Raw genomic sequence first — 27,823 nt, forward strand, 5'->3', positions numbered from 1 at the left:
GACGTAGAACCCGAGTGTTCCTGCGTCTCTGAGAGCAGACCTGAGAACAGAAACAGAGAAAGAAGAAGATGGAGACCGAGAGACAAGTCGCCTCTCACTGAGCCTCCAAACGAAAGCATCTGAAGCCCACCTGATATCACATGGGACCTGCTCAGGCAGTCGTTGTGTTCTCAAGCCTTTGATTCTGGCTCACTGCTGCACCCTTCAGGGCCTCTGCTGCTGCGGCTCCTCCTGAGGCTAGCAACACTGCTGCTAGCTCAAGTACTCTAATGCAGGCTGCACCTTGTCAGAAATATGCGCCTGCCAATGAGAGGAAGGCTGTTTTTAGCTTGCCGGGTTTTAACGTGACGGGGTTACAGAACCAGGCGTCTCGCCACAGACACGTACAAGCAGCAGCCACCTGGTCTGAGCACAACTGCAGAGAAGCAACAGAGAAACCATGATTGTTTGTTAGTTACAGCCACACAAAGACCAAAGGAAGAATTACACAAAGACCATGGCAGCTCTTCTGACACTGGTGTGTTGTTGAGTTATTCCAATATGCAGGCCTGCTGTTATGACAAAGGGAATACCTAGAAATGCCATGTACACATCCAAGGGGATTTAAAACCAGGCTATGAAGAAACTGGTGAGAATCTGTCCCTAATTATAAGATTTGTTTGCAACTCCACGCCAGCACATGTGTTTGGAATGCTTGACTTACGTTAACTTGATGCTGAGTATATGTGTGTGGAAATACCGAGAAATCTTTCCGACACTGGAAACAAACGATGTTTGCCAGCGTTGTGGTGGTGCATCAGTAATGAGTGAGAGTGAGAGGGGATGTGCAAGCATTGCTGTGGAAAAAGCCTCCAACAAATCTTGAAATACACATGTCCTCATCATGCAGGACGAACCGTGTGTCAGAATAATACGATGCTCCAGGTCTCAGACAACTGCTGGAAATCAGTTGTGCCTTGTTGAATTAGGTGATGTTGGCTCATGAAATCTGCCACAAATCACTTGAACATCAATGAATTTGTTAGAACTTTTGCAAAAATAAATAAGTAAATAAGCTGTCCGATAGCCGAAAGATTCTTGCTGCTGAATCTTTGAGGCAAAACATTACAAGAAAAGTATAAGAGTGAATTATTTTCTACATATATTCATTGTTATTTTCATCCCTATGTCATGCATCTGATATGTTGTCTTAACTGGGACATGATATTTGAGTATCACATTTCCCTCCATGAGGGAAGGAAACAGTTTATCACCCCGTTATGTTCGTGTAAACCTGTTCACGCCAATATTGACCACTAGATGGCAGAATGGCACAGTACCGTCACATAATGGCGGAGACAGAGAGAGAGATGCAGAGAGAGAGAGATAGCTTATGTATCATTCTTAACATGCACTCCATGCACACCAAATTTAGTGGATGATGCCACTTTCTGTGATGAACTGTGTGAAAAACATTTAACCATGATTGTTGGCCAAAATATATAAAATGTTCTTGGGTTTTTGTGGTCTCGGGTGGCTCTTAACAGCTTTGCTGTCTTAAATTATGTTCAGTAGCACTTATTTTCATGAGATTCCACACTGACATTCAGCAGGTCTGTGCAGGAATAGAAGCACAAACACATAAGGCATGATGAGTTTATTTCCCCTGGACCTACGGTGGAAAATACAAAGAAATACACAAAAGTAATAATACACAGAAAACATGGCATGCTGTACTTCCAGACCTGTGTGATGCAGATGCTCAGAACTACAGCTGCACAAGTACGAAGGACAGAAGCAACGGCTGACAACATTTTCCTCCAGTTTGTCTGCGGCAGTTTTTAAGGAAGAAGATTCTCACTGGGGTCCGTATCGCTAACTGCATGACAACGGCTGTTTTTCACATAGCCTAAAGATGCACACGGATGCAAGACAATGTGAGATACACCAAGAGACGGCCAAGACACCATATTTTACCTCCTGACAGGTACATGTACAATATCAAGAAAAGCGGCGGGAAAGCGTCCAGGGAATCGTCCGGTCATCGTGCACAGCGTGCAGCTGCCGCGTGCATGCAGGACAACTACGTCTGGTCATATCAGTAATGCAGAAACCCAAATGCTACATTTCATAGCCTTCGAAAGACTTAAACATATTCAAACAAGAACCTGGGATGTAAAGGGTCGACGAACCCGGAGGGACGATAAACTATATTCACAGCATCGTATGAAATGGGCTCGAGTCACTATTTACAAAAATAAGATATAGTAAAATACAGCCTCAGAAATAAATATCATGATAAATGGCAATCAATCAGTCAATCAAGCAAAGCTACGTTTCAGAGAACTCCCCCCAAACCCCAACCCAAAAAAAATCTCAACGTTTACACACTTGATCGCACAGTTGTAAAAGCAGAATAAATAAATAAATACATAAATACAATCAAACTGCATACAAATAAAGCAGAAGCTTGGGGTCATTCGCGGTTATGAGCGGTTTAAACTCTTGAGGGAAATCTAGCGTTTACACTAACATGCTACCATCCAGCTCTGGCATCTGAGCAAAACATAACATTCCGATTTCAGGGGACTTCTTTGTTGGTTATTTTTATGCCTAATACGCCAATTTGCTGACTGAGGGGGAGCTGACCAACGCTAATGGAAGGCACTTTTTGTTTTAAGTTTTTGTGTCACATTCACGTGGACAATTGTTAAAAAGAGCTCTTCACTCTCACTTGGATCGGTCAGAACGAATTAATAATCCACTTTTCAGTTTACTTGCGAGACATTTTCAAAGGTTTTCTATAGGAGGGTCTTGACGTGATCGTGGGGGGGGGGGGGGCACATTTTGCCGTCACCAGCCCTCCGAGGATGCATAGTGGCGTAGAGTCTCTCTGGTGATGCGTGGAGCATGCTAAGCTGAGGGTCAGGGGGCAGCTTCAAGGCAGGTCAATCCCATGCTAACATCATGCAACTGTTATCAGCGCTGCAGGGTTCTCTTGCTCCGGGACAGAAATGCACAAATAAACAACTGACAACAGCACGGAGACGCCGGCTCAAAGGTCTCGCTCTCACACTATCTGTATATGCTACATCTCTGTGTTGTCCACTCTCGAACCCAGTCGTTCAGTTTCCCGTACTGTCGGGCTGTACCGGGGAAGAGCCACGTCAGGTCGGCAGAGGAACGGTGAGCACGCTCACAGACAACGCGTCCGCCTCTTCTAAAACCTTCAGCTCTCGCGGGAAACTCTCATCTCTCCCTTCAGTCTCAATCTGTAGTTTCCAGCCAGGCTCATAGTGGTTTTTACTGGTTCGGAGCAGCTGATCCTCAGGCAGGAAGCCTGGGCTCGATCTTCAGCGAGAGGTCGTAGAGGGTGTCTTCATCCATGATCAGAGTTTTATCCAGAAGGTACTGGGTCACCTGGACACAGGACATGAGAACCAATAATGAGAACATCAACGTTCCTGGGAGAACACCACCATGTTCCTGAATCCAAGGGTCTAAAAGCCACCTTGGCCTGATGCTCTATTCTGTACGGAGTCTGCTGGAACTGTCGGATCTCTCTGATGATGTGCGATATCTAAAACAAACAACCAGAGCGTTACCATCATCTGCTCATCACTGCGTGCGACGTGCGTGCGTGCGTGCACCCACCATCCTCATTTTGGAGAAGTTTACAAGTCCCTCCTCTGTGAAATTTGGCGTTCCCTCCTCAATAAAGGCCAAATCTGTCAGGTACATTCCCAGATATGGAACGCAGGGGGGGTTGCAGCTGGGAAAACAGCGCAGAAAAAGATTCCATCAATAAAAGCATGTTTTAAGCTTCTTATGATACTCAATGGGGGGATTCAAAGGCCTCACTTCTTCAGGGTCTCCCTCAGATTTTTAAACCGTCCTTCAGAGGACACCGTCTTCTGGAGCTTGTCCATCAGGGCTTTGGCCTGGGCCAGACCACACATACATATTTAAGACATTTCAAATGATTATTGTGAATAGTGCGAGACATGGGAGCATGTTAACCATATAGTGTGGGCCGCTGAGCCACTTAGCCTTGGAAAAATATGGTAAAGAAATGATCAAATCAAATTACGTTACTCCGTAAACAGCCATTAATGTCCGTTGGACAGACATGCTGTCTGATGGTCGAGGCTTTAACCTGTTTAGCATTCCTCAGAATAAGGCCTCATACGTACATTAAAGGTAAATAACTGGTGCGGTGGTTCAGCGAGCACGCTACGGAACCACAGATGCAGTGAAATGTCATTCCTAAATCCAATCATCTCCTTCTCCACCTGTTTGCTGACTTTAGCCCAGGTCTTCTTCAGACGGTAGATGGCGCTACGGTTGAGGGCGGACGTGATCTCCAGTACTCCGTTGTAATTGTTGAGGCAGCGGCAGATGTCCGCCACAGCGACCCACTTCTCTATGGAGCTGGCCCTGGAGCCCACGTCAGTGTGGGTCATGATCTGTGAGGCCACCAGGTTGCTCATCTTGACATAGAAAAGGGGAGAGGACATATGAGAGGAGGCGCAGGAGTGAATAACGTGACTGCAAGTTTGCCTGGGTCTTACATCATTGAAGTGCTGACTGGTTTTCATTATATATGGCGTCCGTTCCATCTTATCGACCTTCATCCAACCCTGACCCAGGAACTCTCTGGCAGAGCGAGCACAGACACGTGGTGAGTTCAGAGGTCACACACATAAACAAACCACACGGTGAACTAGATAATTTAATAAAAGCCCTCTGAATTTAGCACGAACGTTAAGGAAATGTGTGTTGGGTAGATTGTTACTGTTGTCATAACAGTGCTCCCTGGCAGTAAAGCTTATTCCCTTGGAAAGCTTGTTTAGTTCCCTTTTAAATGACGCCACACTAGTGAGGAACACGCATCAGAGCTGAGGATGCTCCAAGGTCGCACCAGTTGCCGAATCTTCGTAGCCAGTGCCAAACAGCTTATGCTGCTGTTGCTATTGACTTTTGTTTTGAGCTTCTGCTACCAGGTACTGGATCAGAACATTGTGTTCAGCAGTGGCTCCAGATTCTGCCCACAGGAGCTGGATTGTGGGGTGAACAAGTGGCCAAACGTCCAATGAAGCAAGATTGAAAATGAGTTTTAATTGAAATAGTAAAGTTATTGGCAATAAACCACACTGAGAAGAATTTTCAGAGACTAAATTCTTTCATTTTCCTCATACTTTTCAGCGATGGTAGGAATAAAAGCATTTTACGCAGACATTCTGGTGTATTAAAGTGACAACAACGTCTCACAAAGACGTTCGGCTTAAACACGATGTCACACTCCTCCCCGCTTTTTCATCAACATGACATTTGCACTGACTCGTAAGGGATGCTTCTGAAGACGATGTGATCCAGCAGAGTGATCTGCTCGGCCAGTTCCATCGCTGAGAGAGACTCGAAACACTCTGCCTTCGGACAGTCTGCCTAAACACACACACACATGCACACACAGAGAACAATAGGAACATGCAGCATTTTAATTAACTAAGAGAACGATGATGAAGATCCTTGCAATAAAAGCTAATGTTGCACCATCTGTAAGATGTCCTCTATTCTCAACTGGGCGTCGTCTTGCTCATCTTGAGAAAGAGTGCTGAGGTGGAAGAAAATACATTTTTTTTAAAACTGCTCAAAAAAGAAACACAATAGACAAAAGAATGAAAAGTGCCTGAATAGGTCTGAGTGTTGTAGTTGTGTACCTCAGAATGTTGGCGGTAGCTTTTCTCTCCTGAGGCAGAAGGTCTGGATCTCTCAGCACCTCCTCCAGCAGGCCGATCACTGACAGCTTCAGCTCTTGGTTCATCTCAAAATCCTGGTCAGGAGAACAAAATTTCAGTCATCGTCTCAGCCGGTGTATGCTCCCATAAACCCTTACGCTAACCCTTAAAAAAGTCAGGTAAATGTCCTGCTGATGCTCTTTCCATAAATAATAGTAAATAATACCATGTGATTAGTAGAAAAACCTTTCAGATCCAGTCTGAGGGCTATGTAATCACGTCAACCTAATATCAAGCAAATAGTTGAGGAATGAAATTGACATTTATAATACATGATAATTATAAATTCTAAAGGTCATATCATCCAATTCCAGTAGTACAACAGCATTAAATCTGCTTTGCAGCAGCTTTTAGCTCGTTCTGCCTGATGTTCAAGCATTACTCCTCAGGTCTGGTCCAAAACATCCCCCAGCTAGCATAGAGTTGTGTGAGGAAGATGGTTTGTTGGTAAAAGATGTACAGATACTATATGACAGCAGCAGTTACAACACACCAGTTATAAATGCTAAAAAAAATCCTGTCCACTGAGGATTCCCTTTGCTCCTTGTGAGCCATTATCAAGCATTTGCTCCACTTTTCATATTTCACTCCTGCACCAGTTGAACTCATCCTCAAAGGTCAGCTTTAACAAGCTCTTTGCATGTTTGTGTGTGTGTGTGTGTGTGTGTGTGTGTGTGAGTGAGTCTGCCTTAATGAGCCAACCGAATCTGGCCTGTCATCGCAGCCTTTTGTGTTAATTGAAGGAAAACACACAAAGCGGATCAATGCGCCTGGACCTTCAAGAAGGGAGTCAAACTGTAATATCTGACTCATTAGAGGCGAACCAGGCTGTTCAGAGGAAGGGTGGGGGGTGGTGTGTGTGTGTGTGTGTGTGTGCATGGGGGGGGTGCAGTCATCAGCAGACAGATTCAGACCGATTGTGTGCGCGGCTGTTTACTGTACACGCTCAGGCAAAGGGAGCGGAGCCGACATTAATGAGCCCACAGACCCACCCAGCAAACACACACGCACACACACACACTCACACATTCACACACACATACTCACACATTCACACACACACACACGGGGGTGGGTGCTGACCTGCGAGTGTTTGGAGACCCAATGCCGCAGCACATTGAGAACTCTGTTCGTTGCCGCTCGCCGAATGATGAAATCCTTGTCACACGTTCTTTCAGAATTTGGAAAAACTGAAGCAAACAAACAAAGAGGAGCGTGAGGACTAGATGGCGTGCAAATAAGCAGTTAACGTTTTCAAATAAAAAACAGAGTTATCATATTTACCCTTGAAAACCAGCGCTTTTCCAAATGTATCAAAAAGCTTCTCTGAAATCCCTGAATCCTTTCATCCCCTCCTTTCTTGCATTAATAGCATTAATCATTAAGATAAATCAAGTTAATTTATAAATAAAGAACCATCCTGCGACACACTACACTCACCTAAAAGAACCCATTTATTTTCTATCTATGTAAAGTTCACCGTCGATGTAGTTCTATGTGAATATTATTCCTGTTAAATGCCTAAACGTGTGTGTGTGCGTGCGTGTGTGTGTACCTGGTGGGGAACTATGTCCTGCTGCTGCAGTGGCGATAGCGAAGGCCGAAGCAGGAGAGACGGGGCAGCGCGAGTTCTCTCCTGATTGAACTTAGAACATGGGGGAGAGGCATCGAAGGGGGAGGGGGGGATAAAAATGTAGCATTAATCAGTTATAGCTGGTTTTACCAAACACTACCGCTGCTTTTTAATGTCCCCGCTTTTCCTCGTGTTTCCATCGTGCTTTAGTGATACGAAGAGCTAAAGAGAGGAGGCGACTTTACTCGTGTGTCGGGTTGGGCTCCGGTTCTGCAGAGGGGGCCCAACTCTGAGACTGTGGCACCTGCTACAGGTGAGACAGGGACTCGCAGACCTACCTCCAGGCTGCCTGTAGCGGAGGTGTCTCGGCGTGGACGGGGAGCGACAGGGGGAGGCGTCCCCCGCCTCGCTGTTCTGAGCCGCCTCGGGGAGCATTTTCTCCAGTGACGCCGACTCCAGCACGGCTAAAAAACCAAAACCAACAGAGGAGATGAAGAAAGGGGATCGGTAACAATCCAGAATTATGCTGCCTTTTCCTGAATGCTTTTAAAGAGGGGTGGGGGAGGGGGGCTGTGAGCCTGTGGTGATAAAGTCATACGTGCATTCTGCAACAAATACTGAGTAGAGTCAAGGAGGAAGAAACCCTGGAATAAAGAAAGCCACCTTTAAAGCATGTAATTCAGAGTGATTAGAGGGTCTTCCAGGACGACCCCTAATGGCTCTCTGCAGCTGTCATACGTGCTGATGTGCACACACACTAATGAGAGTCTACAGCATTTCCATATCGTGCGCCTGCTGGTCCCCTGACACTCTCCCTCTCCAGCCTGAGAACACACATCATCACTGCTATTAGATCTAAGAATGCACCATAGGAAGCACACACACACGCACACGCGCACGCACACGCACGGGCATAATGATATCCTGCTGTTGGCGTGTTATTTATACAGGGATCGTGTCAAGCAGCACATTTGATAAGTGACCTCCAGCCTGTCAGAGTCCACCTGCAGAGTTCTGACTCTGGCTGTGAGAAGAGGAGGCGATGCCGATATGATCGGCGGAGGAAGGCTCACCGCTTCGCTTGGACGCTCTCACTTCATCATGTCGTGATCCAGGGCGCATGCTGCTCATTTGGGCTGATTTTGCCTTGGGGGTAGTGTGTTTGCTGCAAGTGTGCTTTTTCTCTGATGGAGCCGCATTTATTCCCATTTCGTCTGGTTTCAGTCAACATCATTTCTGCTTTTGATCCGAGTTTGTTTAAATAAATTGGTAAAATTCATTCTGCCTCTTGGGTCTGTTGATCGTGGTCGGCGAAGAGCTCATTCTCATCCTTCAGAGACGTCACAGGAGTCTCAGGAAGCTCCCTCACAAGATTCTTTTAATGCTCTTCACCCCATTTACATTTCATTTCTTTTTTCCCTCAGTTTTTTTAAGCAATTACGTTACCTTTGTGATATAATCACAGCAAGAATACAGGGGGATGATGGGATGTCTTCATACTGTAATCATCTGAGATGCATTCACTGCCCTCAGGTGAACTCAGTTTCTCTCATTTTGAGATTACCAAGCTGGTGGGAGGGGGGTCAAACTTTCTACAATCATTTATTTGACCCTAAAACCTTATATCTCCCTTGTATATGTCGCATTTGTGTAATTGATTCATACAGGCTTTGCAGGAGAAACCCATGAACCAGCCAGGAGTCGTACCTCTGCGGATGCTCCGTCTTAGTTTTCCACAGAAGGGGTCAATCTTGGGCAGATCTTCTGCCTCTGAAGCCAGGCAGGGGCTCAAGTCCGGCGATGAAAGAATGGGAGAAGCTTGTTCCTGCGGTGACTTGGAGCAGTTGGGAGGGGGGGAGTTGGAAGGGGGAGGAGGAGGAGGAGAGGAGGAGGAGGAGGTGGAGGAGGAGGAGGAGACGTGGCGGTCGATGTCGGAGTTTGGGGAGTGTGGGCCGACGTGGGGCTACTGGTGGCCGACTGGGAAAAGTTGTGGTTGAGGCCAAAGTTCGACAGCGGGCTGGTCAGATCCAGGCCCCCAACTCTGGGCGTGATGGGGGAGTGAAGGGAGAGTTTCCGCGTTTGCACCGGGGAGGATGCGTGAGACGGGATGGACAGAGGAGGCGGAGAGGAGAACTTCCGGCACAGATGGGGAGACTTGTCGTTCACGTCGCTGGTTCCTCTGTTGTTTTGATTGGTGGCAAAGAACAGCTCCAATGACCTGAACAGGAGGGAAAACACACGTCAGCAAAGTTCTCACACATGAGCATCATTTTAGAGCAGAAAGAAAAGGTTATCGAATGATCATTTCCATTATTTGGAAATAAAACGTCATGTTTCGTGAGAATCATCACTGCAACAGTGCATTTGGGAGCTTTGTCTCTCTGTGTTTACGCTCCACCTTTCATCAGCGTCAGACTCGGGCAGCTGGCCTCAATAAAACAGATGGCAGACAGACTAAAGGGTGACAGCGAGCTGGCGGACGAACAGACAAAACATCAGCAGGTAAAACATGACGGCTCCTGCCATTTCTCAAGACCTGAACGAAGCAAAAGCAAGTCAAATAAACAAAATAGAACTTTCAACAAATACTAGAATAATGATTCTGTCTTTGTTGGAGGTGTAAAGCAGAGCTTTATGCATATTTGTTAGACCAGCCCTTTGAGACACCCATTAAATCCAGTCAGATTGTATCTGGCTCTCTGCACATACACAAATATCGGCATTGCTTACCCCAGATTGAATCCTGTTTGCTCTCTAGACTTTATTCCAGATGAGCCTTGTGTGTTTATATGGAAGATTAGCCTGAGGAGCAGTGTGACTGATGCATGAATGACAGACTAGAACTACCTAATGAGAAAATCTCCTGCATTCCTGACCTCATTTTGACAGAAACGGAGCCCGTTTTAACTGTTTCTATGAGCTAACAAACCTGGAGAATTGGCACTCCCCTGTGCTGAATGGTGTCAGATTTATGAGCCAGTCCACCTGAACATTTGAATGAATAAAATGTAGAGAGATACCTGTGTTGATCCTCTAGGTGTATGTGCTGCAGAATATATGCTGCTTTTTCTTTTGCAGTGTTTTGGAAGATTTATGTTGTTGTTGCATCTTGAGATAAATGGGATAATCTATCCTCACACATCTGTTCAGCAAATGTATGCACATAAACCCAGAAAACCACTTCAAACGGAATGTTACTGGCTGATAATGTCATAAAACGTATGCATCCAATTTAGTGTAGAGAAACAAAACCCTTGTGTGTTGCAGTCTCCATTTGCAGCAGTTACGCACCTTATTTAAAGGCAATGAAAGTATAAAAGCCATATTAACAATGATTTTGTAGATGCATTTAGCATAGACTTGAGCATTCCTCAGAGTTGTGTGTAAAGAACTAAAAGGAGAAGTAATCATGCACATAGAAGCACCACCATCATCCACACAAGCCCATTATTCCACAGAATTGAAGGAGGAAGTTGGAACTAAATATCCTACAATGGGATAATCAGGGGCTGCAAAACCACGTGCAATCAAGGTCATGCATCAGACAGGGAGGCCATAGAAAGAAAGAGGGCAGAACGGAGAGTTGGTTACTTGGACTGATCCACGGTTATCTTTTTCATCTTCAGACTGTAGTCAGGACAGAGAGATGAGATGGACAAACGGTCGAATGAGTAGTACTGCGTCCTGTAGTTGGAGGGGGGACATGAGAAGACAGGAATGGATAACAGAGCAATGGTTAGATAGATGGTTTGATGGTCAGGGTGATAAATGTGAAGCGATGCTGTGATGCTAGCAGCTAATTCCTACTGCGATGGGTTGTGAAGACTTGAAAAATGTCTTTTTGGTTTAATCATCCGTCCACACTGAGCGGACTGAACCAGGCCGCAACTTCTGAGCGGATATCCAGTGAATCCTGTTACTTTACAAAATAAGCCACCTCACCTTTAACTAATAAAAAAGCACTAAAACAGGAAGGTAACATGTAATTATACTGGCTACACAGTTTTTATGGCAACACAGAAACCGAGAACAAATGAACCAAAGTCAATTTGGAGCAAAACTGTAGAGGAGCTGTGCCAGGGGACGCTGAAACAAAGACCACACACAAGATGTGTCTTGGAAATCTCTTCTTAATTGACTTTCTGGTGCAAGAAAGAAAACAAGTAAGTGTTCAGCTCAAGTGTGCTTGGGTGCGTTCAAGGACCCAGGTGAGTTTGACTTTATCCACAAAGCCACCCCTGGGAAAAGCCACACCTCTGCTACCAGATCTCTGCTCTCCTGGCCTCCACAGCAAGGCTGTTGTGTATTTCAGCCAGAATATATATTTAGCTTTGTTGATGGATGGTGGCAGCTACTCATGCCACCTCCAACCCACTGATCTGTTCCAATATATATCTTTTAAAAACATTTTTGAAGAAGTGCTTACAATAGGAAATCATCATTTAGAACAAATGAGAAGGTCCTGAACAAAAGCTGTGGTTCTTTGGTCAATAAACAAAGGTCACTATCTATATTTACTCTGGCCTGTGTGTGTGTGTGTGTGTGTGAGTGAGAGAGAGAGAGAGACACAGAGAGAGAGAGAGAGGGAGCTCTGCAGAGAATGCTGAGTCTGACCTGATCGGTATGGAGGAGAAGGGCTTCTTGTAGATGTCGGCCAGTTTGTCCATCACCACCGCAGCCATAGTGAAGATCCGGTAAGTGTGGAGGAAGGTGTTGAGGAAGTCGATGGAGAGGAAGCGCAGGTCGGTCAGCCTCTCCAGCAGCCGCTCCACGCTGGCGTAGCGGATCTGCGGGACCTTGCAGGAGTTGAGCGTCTTGCTGAAGCAAATGTCAACATCATCTTTATGGAGACGCACATCGGATCTGATGAATACACACGCACGCACACACACACACACACAAAACTGAGCACGGGTGACCGCTAAACGAGGAAAAAAATAGATCCGGAGCAAATACAGCCAGGTAAAAAGAGAGAAATTAAGGGAAAACAACCTGTAGAGCCCAAAGAAGGAAGCTGAAAATATGAATGGGTGTAAAAGCAGCTGTCAGCAAGAGCTTAAATTAAAAAAAATATATATATACATGAAATCAAATAAAACAGGACATCGAGCTTAACAAATTACTGTGCACGAACACAACTTTAACATTCTCAGTAAGGTGCTTCTCCATCATTCTGCAGCCCATGAAGACACCGATATTCCTCCCCACAAGCACGGCCGCACTTACTTGATCATATGAGGCACGGTGACTTTAGAGTTCTCCTCAAACACGCTGGTCATCAGGCCATTACAGCGGATATTATCGATGCACTGCAGCAAAGGGATGGAACAGAGAGTGGAGAAGAGAAAAAAACAAGTAAGAAGTGAAAAAGCGCTTCTATACGTGAACATTTTCAGAATCTTTAATCAACGCCGACAAGAGAGACGAGTTAAAAACTGGCCCGGAATTTTTCGTCTCTGAAGAATGGTGCGACTTTGACTCTCCTCTGAGGCCCCGGTGAGCTACACTCCCCTCCAGGGGGGTTGTACCTATCACTAAGCCTTCTCAAAGCCAGACGGGCGCATTTGAGGGACCTCTGCGCATGTGCATATCACCTGGCTGATGTCGCTGGTCCACGCCGCCTTCTCCTGCCGCGACGGAGCCAGCAGCACCACGGTAAACGGAGGCGAGTCCACCGGTTCCACGACGAGCTTGAAGTCCAGCTGACCGAAGACCTGACCGCCGGCTTTAGCTGCACAACAGCGGCGAGAGAAAGGAAAAGCAAACAAAGGTGAATTCAGACACAAACACTTTATTTTAATTAAGTAGAGCTTAAGTGCCCCCCCCCACACACCACCACCACCCCCCCTGGGATTAAATATTAAATTGTGTGAAGGGAAGTGTGAACGAACACCTGACAGGATCGTCACATCACCTGTGTGTGTCCTCGCGCTGCAAAACGAACCCCCGGGCAAACGAAATAAACAACCCAGTGATGTTGAAAGATCAACACCTGACATTTAAAAGGGGTCAGCATCTGATATTTAAAAGGAAGCAGTTCCTGGACACTTATCACCTGACACCTAATTAACCCCGCCACTGCTCAAGAGCCCCACCCAGCCAAGGAGGGCCGCCGGCGTGTTCAAGCGTGACCCAGCTCCACTCACCCTCCTCGTCATTGTTATCAGGCTCTTCTATCAGCGTGCAGTCGATCAGTGACAAAACGCCGCCTTGCTGCAACATAAACATGGAGACATTATTGTTTTTTTTGTCAAAAAAACCCCCAAATCCCACTCAAAAATGATTTGCCAGGCAATTGGGGCTCCTTTGCTCACCTTGAGGAGGTGAAGCTTTCCTCCGGAGCTGCGTGTGCACACCAGAAAATGTTTGGTGAAGAGGAAGCACTGTCGTTCGCCTTCCTTCTTTAAGGAGAGGGAGCCCAGTCGCACCTTGCTGAGCTTTCCCCGCTCCACCGACGGCAGCTGGATTAAAGACCCTGGTGGTGGCGACAGGCAGAAGGATTATCGAACGCGTCATTGTGATGGAACAGGATTACGGGCACGTTTACAAATCAAATATGCACGTCTGAGAGGCGACAAGGCTGAAGCTTCCTGCAAACGTGTATAGTAATATATTTGTCTGATTTATGCTCTTGATAAATCATTGTGTGTCATAACACAGGGGGAAAAAAACAACAAGTTTTTGAATTCGATCCTTAATTTTACAAGGCATAACATCAGTTTCATGGAGACACTTTTGGATGTCATCGAATAATCAGCAGTGCAGCAATCAAATATCATTGAGGATACCTGTGGGAACCCTGGCCTGTTTTTAGCGTCGTGTTCCATTAGCTGGTGTCACTCTGTGACTCAACCCAGCGTCTGCTCTTAAATCACAGACTGGTGGTCTGAAGGGTCCCAATGTCTCAATGCGTCATTGTGCGATGGGCCGAGGATGACGATGACGAGGATGACGTACCCTGCCTGACGAAGGTCTGGCTGGTGTCCAGCAGGATGTCACAGCCCTCCACTATCATCCTCTCGATGGCCAGATTCTTCCGGATGTTCTCCGTGTCGCTCACTTCGTCGTGCATCACTCTGGCGAACGCAGAAGTTGCCCCCGGTTACCACGGCGTTCGGCATCACGACACGCGGGAAGTGAACCGAGTACACACCTGGACAGTTCCTCTAACTTGGATTTGGCGAACTCGAGACTCTTGCGCTCCACGTGCTCGTGAGGCGTGTGTGCCAACAACTCATGTAAGGTGATAATGTAGCGAGGAATCTTGACAAAGGCGACAAAAGGACAGCGTCTTCTTCTACAGGCAGTAATCTGTGTGTGTGTGTGTGTGTGTGTGTGTGTGTGTGGGATGTACCTGGAACATGGGGTATGTGAGGAAGGTCTCCAGCATCCGTCCCTCACAGGCTGCGTTAGACTCATACTGCTTCAGCAACTTGTCGAAGTCTCGGTTCTGCTTACAGTTGGCCAGAACCTGCAGGCTGTACTGATGGTTACGCACGAACTCCTGATAGATGTTCAGCATGGGCAGCAGGATGTCAAACAGGTCAGCTGAAACAAAAACACACACATGGATGCAAGGAAATCAACATTTCCCCACCAAAACATGTGGTAACACAAAAGAAACCCACTTACTATACAACGATGCCTGGCTTATTGCACAAACAGCCAGTAAAGAAGGCTGAACTAGCTTGAATGACGTGTGTGTAGGTGTGTTTCTGTTACTTTTTGAATGTATTCATATTTATATACTCTTTTTCCACTTTTATTGCAGTCCTTTCTGGTTCGCGCTGAGGAAGTTTGCATTCTTTTTTAATTAAAATATTCAGGCCTTTCTTGGAGCTGAAAAAAGTCAAAATGTATTTTACGTTACGTCTTGGAGCGGTCCGTCTCCTAGGTGATGCTCAGTAAGACGGCTGTTACAGGCTGAATTTGTAGGATGTGTTCTGCTCTAGGATGTCATTGTTTGTCAAGACAATGAGTGTGCTTGTGCACTGAGAGATAGGAGCACGCGTGTGTGTCTGGGTGAGGGAGAGAATCAGTAGGATATTATGGGGTGTAAATGAGGAAAACTCGATGTGAAGGGGCAAACGAGCCGCTGTTACTGGAGAGCTGCGATGAATATTCACACAGTATTTATTGGTGCATTTGATGCAGGACAGCTTACCCAGCACCAGGGTTGGCCAGTTGGCGAGCCTCGCCTTCAGCCCTTGGTGGAAGATCTCATGTAGGAACATGATGGTTTCACTAAAGAAGCAAATAAAAGTATTTGAAAAGAAAAGTATTATGAAAGTACAGAGGGACGGGACAGTGATCATATCCCATGATTGACACCTGTTGAGGAAGATGCTGCTGACGTCGTCGTGGCTGATGGGAGGTTTCTTGGAGCTGGCGGCCATCCTCAGAGGCCTGAGGAAACAGTTGACCAGGATGTAGAGCTGGTGGACGTACCTGCCATCAGACACGACGGTCAGAGAAAAGCCCTCCATAGTGGTTTACAACCTGTAACAGCAGCCTGGCTGGCTGGACACGTGATGTCGCCCTTGGCAACATCACCGTGGGCCCAATATATGGACGTACTCTGTCTCAGCCTCCACCATGTTGAAGACAATCTGGTTCCTCTTCCTCATGCTCTCAGCGTGAGGGGAGCAGATGTAGTCCTGAACGATGATCTTCCACTTCCGGCGACAGAGCCACCCCCGCATGAAGCTCTGCACCTGAGGAGATACAAGCAGGAGAGGCTGGATGTACGCAGCACGCTGGCGCCCTCAGAACCCCGAGGCCAGGAAGCGGGCTCGCCAAAACAAAAGCACACAAATCCTCGTTTACCTTCTTGATCTTTTTTATATCTGGATCTTCATTTTCATGGATGATGTGGTACGGCCGCATCCGTTCCTTAGTTTTATTCAAAGCTACAATCTATGAAAGAAAAAAAAAAAAACAGCAAAATGACTGAAATGAAGGTCTGCATGAAAGACACCATTAAAATCATCCTCTTCATTTTGGATGAGGAGAAAAAGGGGAGGGAGAAAAAGATGTGAGAATAATAAATAAATCAAAACTGGGTGCTGATCATCCTCACAAAGCACACTTTATTTGCTGCAGCTTTCTTTTGGACACTGGCCTGGTACAGTTCCTCTTTTATGCGTTTCCTTTTCACTAACTGCACTTTAGGGAAAAGCAGATGAAACCAACTCTGTTTTCATCTTCCTTTCCTTATTCACGAGCGGTTTGTGTTCAGACAGCGGCGATGAGCCTGTCCAACTGCTGACAGTTACAGTGGCTGGCTGATTTAATTATTCATTAACACAGAGGGACACAAAAACAAACAAACCAGCGTCTGCTTTAATGAGATGGATCGCCGGGTCTTTGCTGAAAAGCGGAACCTTTTCTCATGAGCAGCCCAATTACACCGGCAGATGTTACCAACATAAAATGGCTTTGGTTAGCATTTTCATGATTAGCAGGGCTCAGGGCGGCCTGCCGGCGACTCAGAATAAGACACAACAGCATTGTAATGTGATTTATTGTATGACCGTTTTCCTCCTGGGGATCACTGCTGCGAAGACCAGAATAAAGCACCTTTATTCCGAAAACACGTCACATAACACGACACCAACGAGGAGCTCTGCGGCATTTTCAGTCATAAAATGAATCACAACACGAGGGTTTTACTGCTGACTCCAGGGGCCGGAGCACCTCTGTGGTGCACAGGCACATGTGTGCTTTAAAGGCACAGTCGGTCGGGGTTTTACAGCGTTTGGAAGCTGCTAAAAGATGCTGTTAATCTGACGTTTAAAGGATTAAACAGCCAGATAAATAAGGCAGTAGTGAAAGAAGAGGATTTAAATGCCTTTGTTGTCCTCGTTTTTTCTTTCTCACGTGTTCGGCGGTCATGGTAACCCTTGTAGTGGAAATAAAAAAGGCTACTTTCTTTGAAACACCAGCCAATTTTGCATTCAGAAATATATATTTGGGGAATATGTAAAAGATACACAGTGATTTCACCCCTGTGCCCTAAGGAAAGATTAGCGGTATTGATCTAATTAACATAAACCAATAATTACTTACTCTGTTTATGTGTGTGACTGAGACAGAATTGTAATTAGTTTTGGTTGAAAATGTTGCAGGCCGGTTGTGTTTATGTGCAATTGTGCACGCGTGATTTATCGTGCACTGGCAGCAGAACAGGACCGTGTGGCGTTCGATAAGCCTAATGGTCGGGCAGCTGTTTGTAAAGACGTGGAAGGGCTGTCGTTATCGAGCGCTGGGCTCCTCCTACACTTGGAGGTGACGGAGCACTGTCGTCCACGCACACGCACACACACACACACACACACACACACACACACACATGAGCGAAGACTTTGGCCGGGACACTGGATGCTTTTGTATAAACTACAAGGTCAAAGTTTTGGAGGAGTAGAAGAAGAAAATCCATTTTATAGGTCAAGATCAATTCATAAAGTATGCTGTAAAGACAATAAACAGACTTTAAAGGTCAGAAACAGGGACAAACAGGACAGCAAAAAGCAAAAAGCAAGAGCGGCCCAACAAATTTCTTGGGGTGCGGTACCTCTGCCTTGAGCCTCTCGATTTCTGTGTCCTGATCCTCTAACTGGGTTCGCAGCTGATTGGCAGCCACCTTCTCAGTCTCTACAATCTGCACCAGGTGGATGTATTTCTGCATCAGCACCTCGCGTTCAATGATGATGTCCGAGTAGCTGAAGATAAACAACACAAAGAGGAGCCGAGGCGGCATTGGGTCATAAATGTGAGTCAATCGACATCAATGGTGCATCACTTGGATTTAAATCATGGTACATTGTCTAAGGGGGTGGAGGCTGCAATGTTTAAAACTTCCAGTGAGGGTTGCTACTGCTCTCTGTGCAAATGGGGGAAGGAGCAAGGAAAAGATTTTCATCTCCACCTCAAGACCGCTCCTCCATGTGTGCACCAACTGTCCTGATGAATAAAACATGCACCCGCTACTATCAGTCAATCAGCTACTTTTATGGAACAAATGCTAGCTGTAGCATTTGTGATGCTAGGCCCGCTGAGCTCCCAGGGGAGGATGTCAGCTCAGATTTCTCATCACCTAAAACACATCAGAGGCCTCAGATAGTCTCAGTCTTGCAGCCTGCCACCATGTGACCTGCCGCAGATTCCCTTGAAATGTGTACCTGGCCTGCTGGATGGCCTCCACCCACTCGTCGCAGTCACCCTCCCCCTCGGATCGCAGCTCTAGAGGCTTCTGTCCGTCGTGTCCAAACACGACAAGGAAGTAGTGCTGAGGAGATAGAAACAAAGCAGGAGAGGTGCTTCAGAATCTTGGCACTCAGAGGAAAACACAGTAAGGGCACGCCAACCGTCTCACTTTACAGATGATGCTCCGTGCGGCCCACAGCTAATCAGAAACATGGCACAGACATATGGAAACACTGCCTAAACTGCATTTGCCTTTCATGCTCAGATTCAACCCAGATCCAGTTCCACAGGCTCCTGAGCTCGAGCCAGGAGAGCAAACCCAGCCTTGCAAAGCTGCGAACGGAGCTCGGCTGGTCCGACCACGACCGGCTCTCGTTCCCGTCGCAGGGCGCCTGTCTAGTTTATTATTCTGACTAATATTCGGAGTATCACGATCTTGTTCCACTTCATTTTCTGACAGTGCAAGCGCAGGGACATTCGCCTCCAGCAGATCTCGCTCACACACGGGCATTCTGGGAAGTGATAGAAGCTTTTATTTAAATGGTGGTGTCCTTGGGCTCTGGGTTAACAGAAGAGCTGCTATTATTAGTTAGAGAAGACTGCACGGACCATTCCTCCACCTCCTCCTCCTCCTCTTGTCCCACTCAACCAGCATCCTCACTTCTCTCCTGTTCCAAACTCACTCCTCCTCCTCCTCCTCTTCCTCCTCCTCCATCATTCCCACATCTCTTCATACTTTCGCCTCTTTGTCCGCCGCTGTCAGTACGGATTCGGTGAACGGAACCGAGGAGGGACAGGCTACGGCCCCTGCAGTGGAGATGGGGTGGGTCAGAGGCAGCAAGGTTACACACACACACACACACACACACACACACACACACACACACACAAGACCCTGCATCTCCCTCCCTGCATTTTATGTATCTGTCACTGCAATTTACTGGCTGGATGGATTTTATTACTTCAACAATAATCCACCCCTGAAAAGTGTCTGACAGAGAGAGAGAGAGGCCAGGAGGGGTGGAATGGGGAATTACATAATTTTCTTAAGCGAGTACACATCACCAAATTGTGTCACCACCTAACAGGAGTGCATTACCATGGAAACACAGGGTCTGACGCTTCCACTGTGTTTTACCTGCTGCCTCTGGTCATTTATTTACTGCAGTCAAGGGAAGTATTACATCACATACGTGATAGATAGATAGATAGATAGAGATAGATAGATAGATAGATGATAGATAGATAGATAGATAGATAGATAGATAGATAGATAGATAGATAGATAGATAGATAGATAGATAGATAGATAGATAGATAGATAGATAGATAGATAGAGAGAGAGAGAGAGAGAGAGAGCGAGAGAGAGAGAGAGAGAGAGAGAGAGAGAGACTAGTACCACTGCACTACTACCCTCCAATGCAGCAGTGACCTATAGTTGCCCTGTAATCGTCCTGAGGCAGTCATTATTTTTAGTTCTGTTTGGGTTTTTTTAAAGATTCTGCATCACGCTGGCGATTAATTACATTTTAGCTTCATAGTACATTGTTGTTAGTCAAAGCGGAGGCGTTCTAACTAGTGCACCATTCAGGACGACCAGCTCACTCTCTCCGGGACGGCTCAAATGTACCCTCTCCCCCTCAAGGCCTCCACTGTACTGTAAGGAATTTCATTTAAACCAAAAGAGACAGAGATGAATAGGAAGAGAAGGGGGCAAATGGGGCGCAGACAGTTCCTTCTCCTTTGTCCTGCTAATGACCAATTTGCCACTCACCTGAGACTGAGGAACGACGACCGAAGGGAATGAAGATTGAGTCTGACAGCATGGTGTAAAAGAGCATGTTTAACTACCACCGTTTAAACCGGAGGGACAATGAAGAGCAAAGAAATTTATTATTCCAGAGGTGGACAAACAGCACATGTCTTTCACTGTCCAGTAGAGGATGGAAGGGTATTCAAATCCACCCTCACTCTCAAACACACAAGGACGGCAGCTATTGCCACTCACTGTTCTCTAATTTATCCTGTCGTGTTTCACAGTTTAATTAAGGTGTTTCTAATCTCGTTCCAGAGTATTAAACTGAACTAGATGTGGCTTCACTTAAAACTGGAAGAAATATCCAGGAAAAATGTAAGAGAATGAGCCTTTGATTGTTATTAACACGTTATAAAAGCTCAGATGAAATTTAAACTTCCTACACTGGGTGACCGGAAGTGGTTTATGTCTTTACCAGCTGTCTCTACAGCATAAAGAAATAAATAAAGGAGCATTACAAATAATATCACATATTCCACACTGGCATTATCTTTATTTAATATCAATTTCAGAAGGCAACACAGAGGTTGTAAAAATAGTCTAATGCAAAAAATGTACTGCAACATCAGAGGAAACAAGGCTGCAACTGCATGAAAAACCCCAAATCAACATAGAAAATATTCCCAAAACAGAGTATAACAAGCACCCGGTGCTGTTAGAATAAGCAGTGACATTCTGAAGACTGAAGAATCTTTAAAATTTCTAAATCTGTCAAAAAAATTCAACCCTCCACTCGCTCCTAATTCCTCTCCTTTATCAGCTCCTGTTGTGTTGTCATGGGGACGATAATGTCTTTAAGTGCTGAAAGCAGATTCATTAAATGCAAGATGGCAACTAAATATATATATAAATAAATTCTCCCATTGTAAAAACCTTAAAAACAGCGTTAGAGTTTCACCCAGCTTTATTTGAATGTGCAGTAAAGTCAGTGACCTCATTCAGAAATAAGAAATCTTTGACTGCACAAGAATGCTGCTGCGCCAGTCCTGAGGAATCTCTGGTGACCAGTCCAGCACAGGTCAGTTCAGAGGGACTCAAGATCCCCACACAGGCAGCTGAACGAACCCAGAGCCCTAACCCCAACTCTCCTTGTGTTGTTTGATATTTTACCAAGATTTGATTTTCTCTTATCTGGATGATGACAACCAAAGATATTTGAATTAGCTTAGCATTAGCGGTTGGGACAGGGTGGAAAAGTTGAATCCATCAGCAATTAAATCAGTCATGTGATGATGAGGCTGTGATAGCAACTCAACAGGACAATCACAGGTTCTCCTCAGCAAGATCTGATCATTTAAAATATGGAAGAACATCTATTAGATGGTTTAGAAGTGAGTACATTTCTGCTAATCCTGATTAAAATGGCCCAGTTTAACTGTTTTGTGGGACGGTTTTCTCTGTTTTTTTACTCTGTCAGTTGTTAAATAAGGTCTGTGGCTGATCTAGAGTGAAAATAAAAAAACAAGACGATGAATAAAAGTGTCCACTTAACCAGGTAAGGATGTCCTAAGGGGAAATAACAAATAACAAAATCAGATCCCTCAGATGACTCAATGCGACAAAAACTGTTTATTCTTTGGAAATAAAAGGGCCTGAATTTTCAAAAGCCTGCAAAGATTTCCAACACAAACAGAAAACCAACTAACTGCAGCAGCAGCGAGCTCGGTGATTTATGTAATTCAACTAACGATGTCGCAGCTAATGTGAAAAAAAACACTGAATAAACACAACAGCCTGCTGTTCCATCGTTACCCTCCATGCTGTTCACTCCCTGCAAAGTTTTTCCAAAAACTGTCTCTGTTTCTCTCTCACGCACACACGCACACACACACACACCACACACACACACACACACACACACACACACACAAAAGTGATTATCTGTATTAATCTAGAGATTACTCCAGATTATTCCATTTTCATTTCCGTCATTTACATCAAAATAATTTAGAAGGCAACAAAAACACAAACAGAGCAAGACAATAAAATCAAACAAATCTGAAAAGGGATTTCAGATGCTGCGCTTCTACCTGATTAAGCACATTGGAGGCCGCAGTGTCGTGATGAGGACAGAGCAGACGCGCACGTTAGTGAGCGCTCGGTGGATTCGGATGTCCTCCCGACTCTAAACATTCCAGGTGAAATGGAGACAACCTGTCAGCCGCATCAGTGACGCAGACGTTCTCCAACTGAGCTCCGTCTCGCCGACTTCAGTCGTGGTTAACTGCCTGATCCGGGTCACAGGGGTCAGTCACGGGGGTGAGACAGCCGGCAGGTCACCAGTCCATCAAAGGACACGCGCTTCATTCACGAGGACGTTTGGAATGATTTAGGGTCAATTTAGAGCCTCCAGTCGAGATAAATGAGCCTTCGGCTAGATAACTGCAGAAAAAAGTTTCATTTTAAATGTGTACAAAGTAATTTGAATAACTTGAAATAACCATTGTTATCACCAACCCAGTGTGCTTGTTTTGTTGTCTCCTAGAGTGTCTGGATAAGAAGATTAAAGTTGATCTGTGAGTGTGCATGTGAAGTTACACGATAAGCTCAGAGGAAATAGATGAGAAAAGGTCAGGAAGCTACATCCTCCACCCTCAGTACAGGTCTCAGTACTAAAACTCTTCATAATCCAGCGTGTCAGGAACCATCTATAGCCCAAACTGCAACCAACCATGTCTCAGTCAGCAGATAAATAACTAAATAGAGAGATAAATCCATTTTAAAAAACAGGACAGAAGGAAAACTGACGTTAAATGAACAAAAGCTGCCACTTGTGCAGCTGGTGTGTTCTGCACATGTGCAGAATCTCTTCGCTTTGCCAACAGAAGCTGGAAGCTGTGGAGGCCATTCAACCAGATGTTCTCCCTCGCGTCACGCTTGCGACTCACTTTCAAAAACGACCAGAGGGCCACGCTTGAATGTGGTTGAGAAGACGCGAGTCGCACGTGGCCGCCGACCACCGTCCTGCACGCACGTCGTGCGAGAGTCATCACCAAAGCAGCCAATCAGAGACACGCCCAGCTGTCCCGCAGGTGCAACTGCTGAGTCAGGGTAAAAGACCTTATTAGAGATGTTCTAGCTCTGTGGGGCCCAAAGGTAAACCAAATGTGATCACCCCCCCCCACACACTCACAGACACACACACACACACAGACACACAGACACACACACCACTGACGCATCTGTCGGTCTGTCACTACATGACCGGCAGCAGCTGTTGGAGAACATTTTGCAGCCTTAATGCAATAGATGGTGAGTTGGTTCAACAGTGACGCAGCAGAGGAGCCTGAACGCACCCCCGATCCCTAAAACAAGATTCCTATCTTCTGCTCAGGTTGCCGACGGCAACAAAAACGAAGCAAAGGACTTGGTAACACTATTACTTGACATTACAGTTAGTTTTCACCCTACAGTTTGTTCCTAGTTTAGGATGTCTGTGGATTAGGACGGTATCAGAACAACAGTATAAAACTATGGCCACACAACACTGCTGTTTTCATTGGCTCCAACATATCGTCTTGTGAGGCTCAGAAGTCTACTCCCAACTGGCTGCTGCACAAACAGGCTGCCAGAGTGTAAGAAGCGTCTGTACTTAGGTCTTACTGCAGAGAGAGACAGATTTTCCCCTCACGCTAAGTAACGCTGGCCACTATCAAAAAAGGTTTCAGTGCAAAAGACAGATTTATGTCATATAGACACTGTACCAGGGGCGTATTCCAGAAAGTAAACTGCAGCCTTGATATCTTCACAACCAATGCAGCGTTTCAGACCCAAGAGGCAGGTTTTGCCAGACTGGAAATCTTAGCCACCTAAATGGGGTTCATAATAGCACTTGGACGAACGCTAAGAGCGAGAGGAGAAAGAGAGCAGTTGTAGAAACAGCCAATCGGACGGTAAGAACATGGCAGGAAATGTTTCCTTGCTGCAGACAATTAGGCAACAGAAAACATGAGCTTTGTGAGCGGCATCGAGAGTGCAGCTTTCTAATGAGACATGATAACACACACACACACACACACACACACACACACACACACACTTGCTTACTTGTGCAGAGGTCTTCAGGTGCACAATATTAGCAAACATGAAACAGTCTAATTACAGTCTTCTTTGCTTAAATAAAATGCTACGTTTTACCAAGTTCTTAGGGTTTTCCCATTTAAAACAAGTCTGATATTGACAGAGTGTCTTTCAAAGACAAATTGTAAAGTATAATTTAACCGGATGATTTTGCTTCCATTCTTACTAATTGCAACATAAAAACTGTCGCTAGAATTCAAACACATGTAGTAGAGCTGCAGTTCGACCAAGGAAATTTCTGTTTCCATCATCTAAAGTGAGGGGGGGGGGGCTCCCGAAATAAACATCCCACTTTTTGAAGTGCTCCATGTTGGTTTCTCTTCCTCTCTCAATGTTGAGCTGAATGTTTATAGACGGCAGCTTCTCTCTACTATAGACCCATAAAGGAACTGTGACTCCACCTCCGACCCTCCGAGCCTATGATGATACCCCCCCCAACCCTGTTGATCCATATGCCACATCCTGCATGTGTTTCCAAGGGCTGAAACAGGCTTTTGCATGAACCCAGCGAGATGATCTGATTGGCTGGACCTCTCAGAAGGATCAATAACCACCACCAGAGCTCCGACAATGAGGAGAGGCAAAGTTTGACAGTTACAGACTGATGATTACCCTCGCGGCCCTTCACACACGTGTCTCCGTATCAACAGCACGAGCCCACAGTCACAGCGAACCCGATCAGACCAGCAGAACTGCCAGCAGAATCGCTGAATTGTGTTACGACAGAGAGGCTGGAGCTGGAGCTGTGTGCTATTTGCGTGGTTCTCCTTGTGGCTCACTGCGGGGGTGTGATACTGTGGGCTGCTGGCAGACAAACTCTACTGCATTTAAAAAAAAAAAAAACCCGGATGTGCAAGATGCAAAGATAGAAAACCATTTATCACTTCAAAAAGAATCCTCCCAGAACAAATGAAAAAAGGACTGGACTCCCGTTACACTCCCGTGTGTGTGTGTGTGTGTGTGTGTGTGTGTGTGTGTGTGTGTGTGTGTGTGTGGTTGCATTTGCACAGTAAAATGGAGAAGCTTTGGGCTGAGTGCAGACACCCTGAAAATACCCCCAATTAAACATCCCAGCTGCTGTATGAGAGTGAGACAGATGTGGAGTGAGAGTGAGACAGCTAGACGGTAAAAAATAGAGAAGACTGCCAGGCGCAGTAATGCTGGAAAAGACCAGTTTAACACGGCACGTCCGTGCCAAAGGAGGGCTGCAGGAGCCGTGTTTAGAGCAGAACGGGGCACCCATGTTTCCACAAAGACCCGTGGATATGAAGCAGTGATCCTCCTGGTTCACGTGGTAACCAACCCCACAACTGTCTGGCTTTCTGGAGCTTCTCCGGCATTTGCATCTGGATTTAATTGTCATTATGCATACCGTTGCAAGATTTAAAGCAACAGACGGGGAAGATCCGCTCTTCCTGGAGGCTTTCTGTGTGCCTCCATCTAAACTTTGATGGCCATGGCTCCCGTGCATGCACACGGATGCTCTCCAAGAGCCAGATGAAGAGGAAAGTGACCTAAAATTTATTATTTGCAAAATATAGAAGCCTCCCTGCTGGAACCCAGGGAGGAATGACACTTGTGTGACCAACGCATGCATGCATGCATTTTTTTTTTCTCAATGAAATTCAAATGTTTCCTAGCAACAAGATTGACCCGAGTGTGGGAGCAAAAGTGCCACCGTAAAGCAGAAACCAACAGCCTCATTATTTGAGTAAATGGTAATAGATTGAATATTTAAATTGATGAGGAAATGTTTTTATCTGATACTACACAAATCAAGAGATATACTGGAGAATATGGACGACATAAACCATCAATTTTCTGAAATGGATCGATAAATCGTAGCATTTTAGGGGTTAAACCCAAGAACCTGTTGCTTCAGTAGCATGATGGCCTCATTTTTAATCTAACTTCATCAATTAACTCTTAGAATCATAAAGAGGCTAAAAATTTGGTTGGAAAGAAACAACATTTTTGCGTGTGCAGACAAAAAAAAGTGACTCCAGGGAGGTCAAATTGTTTCAAAACCATAAAAAAAATGGTGGACGAGAAACAACTTTGTTTTTTAAACAGGGAAATGTGACAAAGGAGTCTGTTTTTGAAGGACGTCGGCTGCTCAGAGATGCTCTCGGGGCTGAAGAAGCCTGCGCGTGTGTGCGCGCGTGTTTGTGTAAACAGAAAAAGTCACTGAATGCTGATGCTGATTTCGGAGTTATGGTGAAGTCAGAGGATGAATGTTAAATGAACAGCGGGGTTCAGATCCAGAGCCCCCCCCGCCGAGCTGAATCCTCTCACCTGTTTCTCCAGCGCTTCCTTCCCGGTGGTGGACATCTTAGGCGCTGGCACGCGCTCACAGGTGCATCCTTCCAACAGGTAAATCCCGGATGGGCGCGCGCTCTGCTCGTTCTCAAAGTAGAACAGCACATTCTGGTAAAGCGCGAAGAACTTGTCGTGCCATCGGCTGTTCTCCGCCGTCTTCTTGCTCAGGAAGCCGCGCCTGGTGCCCTCTTTACGCGCGACCACCGACAGGAACAGCGCGTGCCCTTCGTTGTAACGGACGCTCTTCTGCATTTTTGCCGTCGGTTCTGAAAGAAAGTGGGCAAATCTTGTGGGGGACGGGGTTTCACCACGCGCACATGGTCGCCAGTGCCTGCGCTCAAACTTTTCCACCGGGAGACGCGCGGTTCAGCCGCTCCGGGGCGCACGAAAAAGTTGCCCCGCCGACGGGAGCGCGTCCGCAGAGGAACTCATAGCCAAGGGATCCGATTTCGACGCACGCTATCATAAACCCATGCTGACAAACGAGCGCACGCCTGTTGGCAAAGTCCTAAAGCGGCAAGTGCAACCGAGAGGCGCGTCGGTCAGTGAGGAGAAGCTCCGACAGTGACAGAAACAGAGCCGATAAACTATAATCGGCTTTGACATTGGATAACTCTCACACATGAACACACGCCCACCAGGTCTCTCTCCCTCCCTCCCTCTCTAGTGATGAAGCCTGGTGATGGTGGAATCAAAGGCGGAGCGTAAAAGAGAGAAATATGCAATACAGATTTCATGAGCAAATGTTTCTGCTTTGCTTCCGCTACCAACAGACATTAATGCATTAATGGAGGCATATAAATAAATAAATACAATATTGAACCGTGGGGAATGTCAGCATGCGCTTTGTGTTTTTGGGGCCCCATGAAGAAACGCGTTGCAATCGCGAGCTCATAAATTGAAAACCATTATAGACATGTTTTAAAGTCCAGTAAACCAGCCACGCTTGTAAGCAAATGGAGCTGCATCAGGTTGCACATCTAAATGGTACTATAATGGCATAAACATGTTTTTATATTTAATGATCCACTCAGTGTAAAACGTTCCCATCCT

At 45.9% G+C, this 27,823-nt stretch overlaps 1 protein-coding gene across 1 annotated transcript; it reads right to left on the reverse strand.

Moving 5' to 3' along the window:
• Positions 1-1,621: 1,621 nt before the first annotated feature.
• Positions 1,622-27,414, reverse strand: LOC130525412 (ras-specific guanine nucleotide-releasing factor 2-like). Its single transcript, XM_057032165.1, is given in 29 exon segments — positions 1,622-3,399; positions 3,491-3,559; positions 3,634-3,751; positions 3,841-3,920; positions 4,272-4,469; positions 4,551-4,635; positions 5,321-5,424; positions 5,533-5,593; positions 5,700-5,812; positions 6,861-6,967; positions 7,333-7,422; positions 7,689-7,814; positions 9,058-9,238; positions 9,241-9,568; positions 11,965-12,213; positions 12,577-12,659; positions 12,945-13,081; positions 13,497-13,563; positions 13,665-13,825; positions 14,308-14,426; positions 14,504-14,613; positions 14,705-14,898; positions 15,515-15,594; positions 15,682-15,798; positions 15,928-16,064; positions 16,177-16,266; positions 17,924-18,071; positions 18,531-18,637; positions 26,747-27,414. Coding segments are annotated over 29 exon segments (3,828 nt in total). The 5' UTR covers positions 27,023-27,414; the 3' UTR covers positions 1,622-3,306.
• Between the last annotated feature and the right edge of the window lie 409 nt (positions 27,415-27,823).

The sequence above is a fragment of the Takifugu flavidus genome, chromosome 5, assembly GCF_003711565.1.
Source record: "Takifugu flavidus isolate HTHZ2018 chromosome 5, ASM371156v2, whole genome shotgun sequence".
Classification (NCBI taxonomy): domain Eukaryota; kingdom Metazoa; phylum Chordata; class Actinopteri; order Tetraodontiformes; family Tetraodontidae; genus Takifugu; species Takifugu flavidus.